The sequence below is a fragment of the Trichomonas vaginalis genome, chromosome V (assembly GCF_026262505.1).
Source record: "Trichomonas vaginalis G3 chromosome V, whole genome shotgun sequence".
Classification (NCBI taxonomy): Eukaryota; Parabasalia; order Trichomonadida; family Trichomonadidae; genus Trichomonas; species Trichomonas vaginalis.
The window spans coordinates 16270654-16285013 of record NC_067207.1 but is presented as its reverse complement, the minus strand read 5'-3'; the positions used below and the strand labels follow the sequence as shown (position 1 = coordinate 16285013).

At 52.2% G+C, this 14360-nt stretch overlaps 6 protein-coding genes across 6 annotated transcripts; 3 read left to right on the top strand and 3 right to left on the bottom strand.

Moving 5' to 3' along the window:
* Nucleotides 1-1225: 1225 nt before the first annotated feature.
* On the bottom strand, nucleotides 1226-1584 carry TVAGG3_0347200 (uncharacterized protein; the record flags this gene model as incomplete). The annotated part of the gene is made up of 1 exon (XM_001278810.2): nucleotides 1441-1584. A coding segment is annotated over one exon (144 nt), but the record flags the coding sequence as incomplete, so codon positions are not given.
* A 1870-nt stretch (nucleotides 1585-3454) lies between these two features.
* TVAGG3_0347190 (uncharacterized protein) lies at nucleotides 3455-4071 on the bottom strand (the record flags this gene model as incomplete). The annotated part of the gene is made up of 1 exon (XM_001288824.1): nucleotides 3670-4071. A coding segment is annotated over one exon (402 nt), but the record flags the coding sequence as incomplete, so codon positions are not given.
* Nucleotides 4072-6491: 2420 nt separating this feature from the next.
* On the top strand, nucleotides 6492-6737 carry TVAGG3_0347180 (uncharacterized protein; the record flags this gene model as incomplete). The annotated part of the gene is made up of 1 exon (XM_051230965.1): nucleotides 6492-6737. One exon carries the CDS (start codon nucleotides 6492-6494, stop codon nucleotides 6735-6737), a length of 246 nt encoding a protein of 81 aa, XP_051100695.1.
* Nucleotides 6738-6769: 32 nt separating this feature from the next.
* TVAGG3_0347170 (uncharacterized protein) lies at nucleotides 6770-7254 on the bottom strand (the record flags this gene model as incomplete). Its single annotated transcript, XM_051230964.1, has 1 exon — nucleotides 6770-7254. A coding segment is annotated over one exon (485 nt), but the record flags the coding sequence as incomplete, so codon positions are not given.
* A 2060-nt stretch (nucleotides 7255-9314) lies between these two features.
* Nucleotides 9315-10089, top strand: TVAGG3_0347160 (uncharacterized protein; the record flags this gene model as incomplete). The annotated part of the gene is made up of 1 exon (XM_051230963.1): nucleotides 9315-9839. One exon carries the CDS (start codon nucleotides 9315-9317, stop codon nucleotides 9837-9839), a length of 525 nt encoding a protein of 174 aa, XP_051100693.1.
* Nucleotides 10090-11866: 1777 nt separating this feature from the next.
* TVAGG3_0347150 (apolipoprotein family) lies at nucleotides 11867-14183 on the top strand (the record flags this gene model as incomplete). Its single annotated transcript, XM_051230962.1, has 1 exon — nucleotides 12965-14140. One exon carries the CDS (start codon nucleotides 12965-12967, stop codon nucleotides 14138-14140), a length of 1176 nt encoding a protein of 391 aa, XP_051100692.1.
* Between the last annotated feature and the right edge of the window lie 177 nt (nucleotides 14184-14360).

Here is a 14360-nt window from a genome sequence, read left to right as displayed (position 1 = left end):
GCCGAGTCCGCCGCCGAGGATGCCCCAGTTGTTTGCTCCGGCAAGGACGAAGACGAAGCCAAGGCCGACCCAGCCGAAGTTGCCGAACTCAAGAAGAAGGTCGACGATCTCGAAGAGAAGGCCAAGGATGCCGACGATCTCAAGAAGAAGGTCGACGATCTCGAAGAGAAGGCCAAGGATGCCGACGATCTCAAGAAGAAGGTCGACGATCTCGAAGACAAGCTTAAGGAGCTTGCCGACAAGAAGAAGTCCAGCAGCAGCAGCAGCTCCAGCGACAAGGGCGAAGACAAGGGTGACGAAGAAGAAGTCATCAGCCCAGCCGCCCAAGCCGCCCTCAAGGCCCTCGAGAACGAAGACACACCAGCTCTTGCAGAGCTTGCCAAGCGCGTTGACGATCTCGAGAAGAAGCTTGCCGATACACCAGTTGCCGAGTCCGCCGCCGAGGATGCCCCAGTTGTTTGCTCCGGCAAGGACGAAGACGAAGCCAAGGCCGACCCAGCCGAAGTTGCCGAACTCAAGAAGAAGGTCGACGATCTCGAAGAGAAGGCCAAGGATGCCGACGATCTCAAGAAGAAGGTCGACGATCTCGAAGAGAAGGCCAAGGATGCCGACGATCTCAAGAAGAAGGTCGACGATCTCGAAGACAAGCTTAAGGAGCTTGCCGACAAGAAGAAGTCCAGCAGCAGCAGCAGCAGCTCCAGCGACAAGGGCGAGGACAAGGGTGACGAAGAAGAAGTCATCAGCCCAGCCGCCCAAGCCGCCCTCAAGGCCCTCGAGAACGAAGACACACCAGCTCTTGCAGAGCTTGCCAAGCGCGTTGACGATCTCGAGAAGAAGCTTGCCGATACACCAGTTGCCGAGTCCGCCGCCGAGGATGCCCCAGTTGTTTGCTCCGGCAAGGACGAAGACGAAGCCAAGGCCGACCCAGCCGAAGTTGCCGAACTCAAGAAGAAGGTCGACGATCTCGAAGAGAAGGCCAAGGATGCCGACGATCTCAAGAAGAAGGTCGACGATCTCGAAGAGAAGGCCAAGGATGCCGACGATCTCAAGAAGAAGGTCGACGATCTCGAAGACAAGCTTAAGGAGCTTGCCGACAAGAAGAAGTCCAGCAGCAGCAGCAGCTCCAGCGACAAGGGCGAGGACAAGGGTGACGAAGAAGAAGTCATCAGCCCAGCCGCCCAAGCCGCCCTCAAGGCCCTCGAGAACGAAGACACACCAGCTCTTGCAGAGCTTGCCAAGCGCGTTGACGATCTCGAGAAGAAGCTTGCCGATACACCAGTTGATAAAGACGAGGCCAATGATGTTCCAGTTGTTTGTGCCACCCGCGACATCGACCCAACCGACGCTCTTAACGATGTCAATGATCTCAACAAGCGTGTCGATGATCTCGAAGAAAAGGCTAAGAATGATGAAGATCAGATCGATGAGCTCAAGAAGAAGTTAGAAGACCTCGAAGACAAGCTTAAGGATGTTGCCGACAAGAAGAAGTCCAGCAGCAGCAGCAGCTCCAGCGACAAGGGCGAAGACAAGGGTGACGAAGAAGAAGTCATCAGCCCAGCCGCCCAAGCCGCCCTCAAGGCCCTCGAGAACGAAGACACACCAGCTCTTGCAGAGCTTGCCAAGCGCGTTGACGATCTCGAGAAGAAGCTTGCCGATACACCAGTTGATGAAGACGAGGCCAATGATGTTCCAGTTGTTTGTGCCACCCGCGACATCGACCCAACCGACGCTCTTAACGATGTCAATGATCTCAACAAGCGTGTCGATGATCTCGAAGAAAAGGCTAAGAATGATGAAGATCAGATCGATGAGCTCAAGAAGAAGTTAGAAGACCTCGAAGACAAGCTTAAGGATGTTGCCGACAAGAAGAAGTCCAGCAGCAGCAGCAGCTCCAGCGACAAGGGCGAGGACAAGGGTGACGAAGAAGTCATCAGCCCAGCCGCCCAAGCCGCCCTCAAGGCCCTCGAGAACGAAGACACACCAGCTCTTGCAGAGCTTGCCAAGCGCGTTGACGATCTCGAGAAGAAGCTTGCCGATACACCAGTTGCCGAGTCCGCCGCCGAGGATGCCCCAGTTGTTTGCTCCGGCAAGGACGAAGACGAAGCCAAGGCCGACCCAGCCGAAGTTGCCGAACTCAAGAAGAAGGTCGACGATCTCGAAGAGAAGGCCAAGGATGCCGACGATCTCAAGAAGAAGGTCGACGATCTCGAAGACAAGCTTAAGGAGCTTGCCGACAAGAAGAAGTCCAGCAGCAGCAGCAGCAGCTCCAGCGACAAGGGCGAGGACAAGGGTGACGAAGAAGAAGTCATCAGCCCAGCCGCCCAAGCCGCCCTCAAGGCCCTCGAGAACGAAGACACACCAGCTCTTGCAGAGCTTGCCAAGCGCGTTGACGATCTCGAGAAGAAGCTTGCCGATACACCAGTTGCCGAGTCCGCCGCCGAGGATGCCCCAGTTGTTTGCTCCGGCAAGGACGAAGACGAAGCCAAGGCCGACCCAGCCGAAGTTGCCGAACTCAAGAAGAAGGTCGACGATCTCGAAGAGAAGGCCAAGGATGCCGACGATCTCAAGAAGAAGGTCGACGATCTCGAAGACAAGCTTAAGGAGCTTGCCGACAAGAAGAAGTCCAGCAGCAGCAGCAGCTCCAGCGACAAGGGCGAAGACAAGGGTGACGAAGAAGAAGTCATCAGCCCAGCCGCCCAAGCCGCCCTCAAGGCCCTCGAGAACGAAGACACACCAGCTCTTGCAGAGCTTGCCAAGCGCGTTGACGATCTCGAGAAGAAGCTTGCCGATACACCAGTTGATAAAGACGAGGCCAATGATGTTCCAGTTGTTTGTGCCACCCGCGACATCGACCCAACCGACGCTCTTAACGATGTCAATGATCTCAACAAGCGTGTCGATGATCTCGAAGAAAAGGCTAAGAATGATGAAGATCAGATCGATGAGCTCAAGAAGAAGTTAGAAGACCTCGAAGACAAGCTTAAGGATGTTGCCGACAAGAAGAAGTCCAGCAGCAGCAGCAGCTCCAGCGACAAGGGCGAGGACAAGGGTGACGAAGAAGAAGTCATCAGCCCAGCCGCCCAAGCCGCCCTCAAGGCCCTCGAGAACGAAGACACACCAGCTCTTGCAGAGCTTGCCAAGCGCGTTGACGATCTCGAGAAGAAGCTTGCCGATACACCAGTTGCCGAGTCCGCCGCCGAGGATGCCCCAGTTGTTTGCTCCGGCAAGGACGAAGACGAAGCCAAGGCCGACCCAGCCGAAGTTGCCGAACTCAAGAAGAAGGTCGACGATCTCGAAGACAAGCTTAAGGAGCTTGCCGACAAGAAGAAGTCCAGCAGCAGCAGCAGCAGCTCCAGCGACAAGGGCGAAGACAAGGGTGACGAAGAAGAAGTCATCAGCCCAGCCGCCCAAGCCGCCCTCAAGGCCCTCGAGAACGAAGACACACCAGCTCTTGCAGAGCTTGCCAAGCGCGTTGACGATCTCGAGAAGAAGCTTGCCGATACACCAGTTGATAAAGACGAGGCCAATGATGTTCCAGTTGTTTGTGCCACCCGCGACATCGACCCAACCGACGCTCTTAACGATGTCAATGATCTCAACAAGCGTGTCGATGATCTCGAAGAAAAGGCTAAGAATGATGAAGATCAGATCGATGAGCTCAAGAAGAAGTTAGAAGACCTCGAAGACAAGCTTAAGGATATTGCCGACAAGAAGAAGTCCAGCAGCAGCAGCAGCTCCAGCGACAAGGGCGAAGACAAGGGTGACGAAGAAGAAGTCATCAGCCCAGCCGCCCAAGCCGCCCTCAAGGCCCTCGAGAACGAAGACACACCAGCTCTTGCAGAGCTTGCCAAGCGCGTTGACGATCTCGAGAAGAAGCTTGCCGATACACCAGTTGCCGAGTCCGCCGCCGAGGATGCCCCAGTTGTTTGCTCCGGCAAGGACGAAGACGAAGCCAAGGCCGACCCAGCCGAAGTTGCCGAACTCAAGAAGAAGGTCGACGATCTCGAAGAGAAGGCCAAGGATGCCGACGATCTCAAGAAGAAGGTCGACGATCTCGAAGAGAAGGCCAAGGATGCCGACGATCTCAAGAAGAAGGTCGACGATCTCGAAGACAAGCTTAAGGAGCTTGCGACGATCTCAAGAAGAAGGTCGACGATCTCGAAGAGAAGGCCAAGGATGCCGACGATCTCAAGAAGAAGGTCGACGATCTCGAAGACAAGCTTAAGGAGCTTGCCGACAAGAAGAAGTCCAGCAGCAGCAGCAGCAGCTCCAGCGACAAGGGCGAAGACAAGGGTGACGAAGAAGAAGTCATCAGCCCAGCCGCCCAAGCCGCCCTCAAGGCCTCGAGAACGAAGACACACCAGCTCTTGCAGAGCTTGCCAAGCGCGTTGACGATCTCGAGAAGAAGCTTGCCGATACACCAGTTGCCGAGTCCGCCGCCGAGGATGCCCCAGTTGTTTGCTCCGGCAAGGACGAAGACGAAGCCAAGGCCGACCCAGCCGAAGTTGCCGAACTCAAGAAGAAGGTCGACGATCTCGAAGAGAAGGCCAAGGATGCCGACGATCTCAAGAAGAAGGTCGACGATCTCGAAGAGAAGGCCAAGGATGCCGACGATCTCAAGAAGAAGGTCGACGATCTCGAAGAGAAGGCCAAGGATGCCGACGATCTCAAGAAGAAGGTCGACGATCTCGAAGACAAGCTTAAGGAGCTTGCCGACAAGAAGAAGTCCAGCAGCAGCAGCAGCAGCTCCAGCGACAAGGGCGAAGACAAGGGTGACGAAGAAGAAGTCATCAGCCCAGCCGCCCAAGCCGCCCTCAAGGCCCTCGAGAACGAAGACACACCAGCTCTTGCAGAGCTTGCCAAGCGCGTTGACGATCTCGAGAAGAAGCTTGCCGATACACCAGTTGATAAAGACGAGGCCAATGATGTTCCAGTTGTTTGTGCCACCCGCGACATCGACCCAACCGACGCTCTTAACGATGTCAATGATCTCAACAAGCGTGTCGATGATCTCGAAGAAAAGGCTAAGAATGATGAAGATCAGATCGATGAGCTCAAGAAGAAGTTAGAAGACCTCGAAGACAAGCTTAAGGATACACATGGCAAGAATCATTCTAGCAGCTCATCCGACTCTGAAGATGAGATCAGCCCAGCTGCTAAGACCACATTGAAGATCCTCGATGACTCTGAAGGCCAACCAAGATCCGGCTTTGCTTCCAACCCAGCCGATGCAGACGAAGTTGCCAAACTGAAGAAGAAAGTTGATGATCTCGAAGACAAAGTCAAGGATCTAGCTGACAAGAAGAAGTCTAGCAGCAGCTCAAGCGACAACAGCGATGATGAAGATGTTATCAGTCCAGCTGCTAAGACAACATTGAAGATTCTTGACGATCAAGATCCACAGGCTCTTGCAGAGCTTGCCAAGCGCGTTGACGATCTCGAGAAGAAGCTTGCCGATACACCAGTTGCCGAGTCCGCCGCGCCGAGCCCCAGTTGTTTGCTCCGGCAAGGACGAAGACGAAGCCAAGGCCGACCCAGCCGAAGTTGCCGAACTCAAGAAGAAGGTCGACGATCTCGAAGAGAAGGCCAAGGATGCCGACGATCTCAAGAAGAAGGTCGACGATCTCGAAGAGAAGGCCAAGGATGCCGACGATCTCAAGAAGAAGGTCGACGATCTCGAAGACAAGCTTAAGGAGCTTGCCGACAAGAAGAAGTCCAGCAGCAGCAGCAGCAGCTCCAGCGACAAGGGCGAGGACAAGGGTGACGAAGAAGAAGTCATCAGCCCAGCCGCCCAAGCCGCCCTCAAGGCCCTCGAGAACGAAGACACACCAGCTCTTGCAGAGCTTGCCAAGCGCGTTGACGATCTCGAGAAGAAGCTTGCCGATACACCAGTTGCCGAGTCCGCCGCCGAGGATGCCCCAGTTGTTTGCTCCGGCAAGGACGAAGACGAAGCCAAGGCCGACCCAGCCGAAGTTGCCGAACTCAAGAAGAAGTCGACGATCTCGAAGACAAGCTTAAGGAGCTTGCCGACAAGAAGAAGTCCAGCAGCAGCAACAGCGACAACAGCAACGACGAAGATGAAATCAGCCCAGCAGCCAAGACCACATTAAAGGTTCTTGACGGCTCTGATGGCGAACCAACATCAACCGTTGCCTCTAACCAGCCGACGCCGATGAAGTTGCCGAACTCAAGAAGAAGGTCGACGATCTCGAAGAGAAGGCCAAGGATGCCGACGATCTCAAGAAGAAGGTCGACGATCTCGAAGACAAGCTTAAGAGCTTGCCGACAAGAAGAAGTCCAGCAGCAGCAGCAGCTCCAGCGACAAGGGCGAAGACAAGGGTGACGAAGAAGAAGTCATCAGCCCAGCCGCCCAAGCCGCCTCAAGGCCCTCGAGAACGAAGACACACCAGCTCTTGCAGAGCTTGCCAAGCGCGTTGACGATCTCGAGAAGAAGCTTGCCGATACACCAGTTGCCGAGTCCGCCGCCGAGGATGCCCCAGTTGTTTGCTCCGGCAAGGACGAAGACGAAGCCAAGGCCGACCCAGCCGAAGTTGCCGAACTCAAGAAGAAGGTCGACGATCTCGAAGAGAAGGCCAAGGATGCCGACGATCTCAAGAAGAAGGTCGACGATCTCGAAGACAAGCTTAAGGAGCTTGCCGACAAGAAGAAGTCCAGCAGCAGCAGCGACAACAGCAACGACGAAGATGAAATCAGCCCAGAAGCCAAGACCACATTAAAGGTTCTTGACGGCTCTGATGGCGAACCAACATCAACCGTTGCCTCTAACCCAGCCGACGCCGATGAAGTTGCCGAACTCAAGAAGAAGGTCGACGATCTCGAAGAGAAGGCCAAGGATGCCGACGATCTCAAGAAGAAGGTCGACGATCTCGAAGAGAAGGCCAAGGATGCCGACGATCTCAAGAAGAAGGTCGACGATCTCGAAGAGAAGGCCAAGGATGCCGACGATCTCAAGAAGAAGGTCGACGATCTCGAAGACAAGCTTAAGGATGTTGCCGACAAGAAGAAGTCCAGCAGCAGCAGCAGCTCCAGCGACAAGGGCGAGGACAAGGGTGACGAAGAAGAAGTCATCAGCCCAGCCGCCCAAGCCGCCCTCAAGGCCCTCGAGAACGAAGACACACCAGCTCTTGCAGAGCTTGCCAAGCGCGTTGACGATCTCGAGAAGAAGCTTGCCGATACACCAGTTGATAAAGACGAGGCCAATGATGTTCCAGTTGTTTGTGCCACCCGCGACATCGACCCAACCGACGCTCTTAACGATGTCAATGATCTCAACAAGCGTGTCGATGATCTCGAAGAAAAGGCTAAGAATGATGAAGATCAGATCGATGAGCTCAAGAAGAAGTTAGAAGACCTCGAAGACAAGCTTAAGGATGTTGCCGACAAGAAGAAGTCCAGCAGCAGCAGCAGCTCCAGCGACAAGGGCGAGGACAAGGGTGACGAAGAAGAAGTCATCAGCCCAGCCGCCCAAGCCGCCCTCAAGGCCCTCGAGAACGAAGACACACCAGCTCTTGCAGAGCTTGCCAAGCGCGTTGACGATCTCGAGAAGAAGCTTGCCGATACACCAGTTGATAAAGACGAGGCCAATGATGTTCCAGTTGTTTGTGCCACCCGCGACATCGACCCAACCGACGCTCTTAACGATGTCAATGATCTCAACAAGCGTGTCGATGATCTCGAAGAAAAGGCTAAGAATGATGAAGATCAGATCGATGAGCTCAAGAAGAAGTTAGAAGACCTCGAAGACAAGCTTAAGGATACACATGGCAAGAATCATTCTAGCAGCTCATCCGACTCTGAAGATGAGATCAGCCCAGCTGCTAAGACCACATTGAAGATCCTCGATGACTCTGAAGGCCAACCAAGATCCGGCTTTGCTTCCAACCCAGCCGATGCAGACGAAGTTGCCAAACTGAAGAAGAAAGTTGATGATCTCGAAGACAAAGTCAAGGATCTAGCTGACAAGAAGAAGTCTAGCAGCAGCTCAAGCGACAACAGCGATGATGAAGATGTTATCAGTCCAGCTGCTAAGACAACATTGAAGATTCTTGACGATCAAGATCCACAGGCTCTTGCAGAGCTTGCCAAGCGCGTTGACGATCTCGAGAAGAAGCTTGCCGATACACCAGTTGCCGAGTCCGCCGCCGAGGATGCCCCAGTTGTTTGCTCCGGCAAGGACGAAGACGAAGCCAAGGCCGACCCAGCCGAAGTTGCCGAACTCAAGAAGAAGGTCGACGATCTCGAAGACAAGCTTAAGGAGCTTGCCGACAAGAAGAAGTCCAGCAGCAGCAGCAGCGACAACAGCAACGACGAAGATGAAATCAGCCCAGCAGCCAAGACCACATTAAAGGTTCTTGACGGCTCTGATGGCGAACCAACATCAACCGTTGCCTCTAACCCAGCCGACGCCGATGAAGTTGCCGAACTCAAGAAGAAGGTCGACGATCTCGAAGAGAAGGCCAAGGATGCCGACGATCTCAAGAAGAAGGTCGACGATCTCGAAGACAAGCTTAAGGAGCTTGCCGACAAGAAGAAGTCCAGCAGCAGCAGCAGCAGCTCCAGCGACAAGGGCGAAGACAAGGGTGACGAAGAAGAAGTCATCAGCCCAGCCGCCCAAGCCGCCCTCAAGGCCCTCGAGAACGAAGACACACCAGCTCTTGCAGAGCTTGCCAAGCGCGTTGACGATCTCGAGAAGAAGCTTGCCGATACACCAGTTGATAAAGACGAGGCCAATGATGTTCCAGTTGTTTGTGCCACCCGCGACATCGACCCAACCGACGCTCTTAACGATGTCAATGATCTCAACAAGCGTGTCGATGATCTCGAAGAAAAGGCTAAGAATGATGAAGATCAGATCGATGAGCTCAAGAAGAAGTTAGAAGACCTCGAAGACAAGCTTAAGGATACACATGGCAAGAATCATTCTAGCAGCTCATCCGACTCTGAAGATGAGATCAGCCCAGCTGCTAAGACCACATTGAAGATCCTCGATGACTCTGAAGGCCAACCAAGATCCGGCTTTGCTTCCAACCCAGCCGATGCAGACGAAGTTGCCAAACTGAAGAAGAAAGTTGATGATCTCGAAGACAAAGTCAAGGATCTAGCTGACAAGAAGAAGTCTAGCAGCAGCTCAAGCGACAACAGCGATGATGAAGATGTTATCAGTCCAGCTGCTAAGACAACATTGAAGATTCTTGACGATCAAGATCCACAGGCTCTTGCAGAGCTTGCCAAGCGCGTTGACGATCTCGAGAAGAAGCTTGCCGATACACCAGTTGCCGAGTCCGCCGCCGAGGATGCCCCAGTTGTTTGCTCCGGCAAGGACGAAGACGAAGCCAAGGCCGACCCAGCCGAAGTTGCCGAACTCAAGAAGAAGGTCGACGATCTCGAAGACAAGCTTAAGGAGCTTGCCGACAAGAAGAAGTCCAGCAGCAGCAGCAGCAGCTCCAGCGACAAGGGCGAAGACAAGGGTGACGAAGAAGAAGTCATCAGCCCAGCCGCCCAAGCCGCCCTCAAGGCCCTCGAGAACGAAGACACACCAGCTCTTGCAGAGCTTGCCAAGCGCGTTGACGATCTCGAGAAGAAGCTTGCCGATACACCAGTTGCCGAGTCCGCCGCCGAGGATGCCCCAGTTGTTTGCTCCGGCAAGGACGAAGACGAAGCCAAGGCCGACCCAGCCGAAGTTGCCGAACTCAAGAAGAAGGTCGACGATCTCGAAGACAAGCTTAAGGAGCTTGCCGACAAGAAGAAGTCCAGCAGCAGCAGCAGCGACAACAGCAACGACGAAGATGAAATCAGCCCAGCAGCCAAGACCACATTAAAGGTTCTTGACGGCTCTGATGGCGAACCAACATCAACCGTTGCCTCTAACCCAGCCGACGCCGATGAAGTTGCCGAACTCAAGAAGAAGGTCGACGATCTCGAAGAGAAGGCCAAGGATGCCGACGATCTCAAGAAGAAGGTCGACGATCTCGAAGACAAGCTTAAGGAGCTTGCCGACAAGAAGAAGTCCAGCAGCAGCAGCAGCAGCTCCAGCGACAAGGGCGAAGACAAGGGTGACGAAGAAGAAGTCATCAGCCCAGCCGCCCAAGCCGCCCTCAAGGCCCTCGAGAACGAAGACACACCAGCTCTTGCAGAGCTTGCCAAGCGCGTTGACGATCTCGAGAAGAAGCTTGCCGATACACCAGTTGATAAAGACGAGGCCAATGATGTTCCAGTTGTTTGTGCCACCCGCGACATCGACCCAACCGACGCTCTTAACGATGTCAATGATCTCAACAAGCGTGTCGATGATCTCGAAGAAAAGGCTAAGAATGATGAAGATCAGATCGATGAGCTCAAGAAGAAGTTAGAAGACCTCGAAGACAAGCTTAAGGATACACATGGCAAGAATCATTCTAGCAGCTCATCCGACTCTGAAGATGAGATCAGCCCAGCTGCTAAGACCACATTGAAGATCCTCGATGACTCTGAAGGCCAACCAAGATCCGGCTTTGCTTCCAACCCAGCCGATGCAGACGAAGTTGCCAAACTGAAGAAGAAAGTTGATGATCTCGAAGACAAAGTCAAGGATCTAGCTGACAAGAAGAAGTCTAGCAGCAGCTCAAGCGACAACAGCGATGATGAAGATGTTATCAGTCCAGCTGCTAAGACAACATTGAAGATTCTTGACGATCAAGATCCACAGGCTCTTGCAGAGCTTGCCAAGCGCGTTGACGATCTCGAGAAGAAGCTTGCCGATACACCAGTTGCCGAGTCCGCCGCCGAGGATGCCCCAGTTGTTTGCTCCGGCAAGGACGAAGACGAAGCCAAGGCCGACCCAGCCGAAGTTGCCGAACTCAAGAAGAAGGTCGACGATCTCGAAGAGAAGGCCAAGGATGCCGACGATCTCAAGAAGAAGGTCGACGATCTCGAAGAGAAGGCCAAGGATGCCGACGATCTCAAGAAGAAGGTCGACGATCTCGAAGACAAGCTTAAGGAGCTTGCCGACAAGAAGAAGTCCAGCAGCAGCAGCAGCAGCTCCAGCGACAAGGGCGAGGACAAGGGTGACGAAGAAGAAGTCATCAGCCCAGCCGCCCAAGCCGCCCTCAAGGCCCTCGAGAACGAAGACACACCAGCTCTTGCAGAGCTTGCCAAGCGCGTTGACGATCTCGAGAAGAAGCTTGCCGATACACCAGTTGCCGAGTCCGCCGCCGAGGATGCCCCAGTTGTTTGCTCCGGCAAGGACGAAGACGAAGCCAAGGCCGACCCAGCCGAAGTTGCCGAACTCAAGAAGAAGGTCGACGATCTCGAAGACAAGCTTAAGGAGCTTGCCGACAAGAAGAAGTCCAGCAGCAGCAGCAGCGACAACAGCAACGACGAAGATGAAATCAGCCCAGCAGCCAAGACCACATTAAAGGTTCTTGACGGCTCTGATGGCGAACCAACATCAACCGTTGCCTCTAACCCAGCCGACGCCGATGAAGTTGCCGAACTCAAGAAGAAGGTCGACGATCTCGAAGAGAAGGCCAAGGATGCCGACGATCTCAAGAAGAAGGTCGACGATCTCGAAGAGAAGGCCAAGGATGCCGACGATCTCAAGAAGAAGGTCGACGATCTCGAAGAGAAGGCCAAGGATGCCGACGATCTCAAGAAGAAGGTCGACGATCTCGAAGACAAGCTTAAGGAGCTTGCCGACAAGAAGAAGTCCAGCAGCAGCAGCAGCAGCTCCAGCGACAAGGGCGAAGACAAGGGTGACGAAGAAGAAGTCATCAGCCCAGCCGCCCAAGCCGCCCTCAAGGCCCTCGAGAACGAAGACACACCAGCTCTTGCAGAGCTTGCCAAGCGCGTTGACGATCTCGAGAAGAAGCTTGCCGATACACCAGTTGATAAAGACGAGGCCAATGATGTTCCAGTTGTTTGTGCCACCCGCGACATCGACCCAACCGACGCTCTTAACGATGTCAATGATCTCAACAAGCGTGTCGATGATCTCGAAGAAAAGGCTAAGAATGATGAAGATCAGATCGATGAGCTCAAGAAGAAGTTAGAAGACCTCGAAGACAAGCTTAAGGATACACATGGCAAGAATCATTCTAGCAGCTCATCCGACTCTGAAGATGAGATCAGCCCAGCTGCTAAGACCACATTGAAGATCCTCGATGACTCTGAAGGCCAACCAAGATCCGGCTTTGCTTCCAACCCAGCCGATGCAGACGAAGTTGCCAAACTGAAGAAGAAAGTTGATGATCTCGAAGACAAAGTCAAGGATCTAGCTGACAAGAAGAAGTCTAGCAGCAGCTCAAGCGACAACAGCGATGATGAAGATGTTATCAGTCCAGCTGCTAAGACAACATTGAAGATTCTTGACGATCAAGATCCACAGGCTCTTGCAGAGCTTGCCAAGCGCGTTGACGATCTCGAGAAGAAGCTTGCCGATACACCAGTTGCCGAGTCCGCCGCCGAGGATGCCCCAGTTGTTTGCTCCGGCAAGGACGAAGACGAAGCCAAGGCCGACCCAGCCGAAGTTGCCGAACTCAAGAAGAAGGTCGACGATCTCGAAGAGAAGGCCAAGGATGCCGACGATCTCAAGAAGAAGGTCGACGATCTCGAAGAGAAGGCCAAGGATGCCGACGATCTCAAGAAGAAGGTCGACGATCTCGAAGACAAGCTTAAGGAGCTTGCCGACAAGAAGAAGTCCAGCAGCAGCAGCAGCAGCTCCAGCGACAAGGGCGAGGACAAGGGTGACGAAGAAGAAGTCATCAGCCCAGCCGCCCAAGCCGCCCTCAAGGCCCTCGAGAACGAAGACACACCAGCTCTTGCAGAGCTTGCCAAGCGCGTTGACGATCTCGAGAAGAAGCTTGCCGATACACCAGTTGCCGAGTCCGCCGCCGAGGATGCCCCAGTTGTTTGCTCCGGCAAGGACGAAAACGACCAACCATTCGATATTGATGCCCTTGAAAAGAGAATGAATGATATCGAGAAACGTCTCAACAAATTGCAAAGTGATTCATCAAGTCATTCTTCTTCAGATGATGAAGAACGCAGAATCTCACCTGCTGCCTTGACAACTCTCAATGTTCTCAACGACATCGATCCTGAAAAATTCGAAGAACTTAATAAGCGTGTATCTGAACTTGAAGATAAACTTGCTAACACTCCTGTTTCTGAAGTTGGTGCAGAAGATGCTCCAAAGGTCTTTGCAACTAAATCAGATTCTTCTGATTCAGATTCTTCAGAACCTTCACAAGAAGTAAAAGATCTCAAACAACAAATTAACGATTTGGCTAAGCAACTCAATGATCTCAAATCATTAATTGCTGATAACCAAGAAAATCAAGATAGAATAGATCAGGCACAGAATGATGCTGAAAAGAATCATGATGAGATCGAACAACTTAAACTTCAACTTCAAAATGCTCAAGATGAAATTAATGAACTCAAAGATGAAATGAGACAACTTCAATCCGGAAATGAAGATGATGACGAAAAGAGATTCGATGATATTTCTGATCTTCAGCAATCAGTTGCAGCAATTAGTGCTGTTGCTCAACAAGAAAACGATATCCCAGAAAAGATTGATGAAGTCGAAAAGAAGCTTTCCGATCGCATTGAAAATCTCGAAAATGAGACAGACGATACCGCAAACAAGCATGCACAAGAAATCCAAGATATAAGACAAGATACAGATAATATTTTAGAACAAATGAAGAACCAAGATGATGCTGCCACAAAGGATGATCTTAACAATACTAAGGATCAACTCGAAGATAAAATTGCCAAACTTGAAAAGGCCTTAGATGATGCTGAAAAATCTGCTCAGGAAGCTGGCGCCGACACAGCAGATAAGATTCAGCAACTCAATGATCGCCTTAACGATTTAGAAGATAAACTTCAAGATTCTAAGAAGAAAGGCTCATCATCTTCAAGCTCCTCAAGTGATTCAGAGGATGAAGTACCAAAGAACATTGCAAATGAATTGCAAGAACTTCGCGAAAAGGTCGCTGAACTTGAAGAGAAATTGAACAGCGGCAGTCCAGCTGGCGCGGCTGACGCTCCACAATTCTCACAAGTATTTGTTGACCTTCCACAAATTGCTAATGTTCAACTTGTGTTTAGAGCTCAACCTCTCCCTCCACAATAAGATTATCAGTTTTTTGAATAAATAAATTGTTTTATTTTATTAATTTTGTAATGTTTCAATGATAGGAGATTTATGGCTGGGTAAAGGTCCCAGTTATATTGCATCTACTTAATAAGTTATGCATATATGTAAATAATTAGAGATGAAGGATTTAAGCAAGAAAAGATAAAGAAAATATAAATTATTAGATATTTTTATTAGCATTTGAGCAGCAAAATCA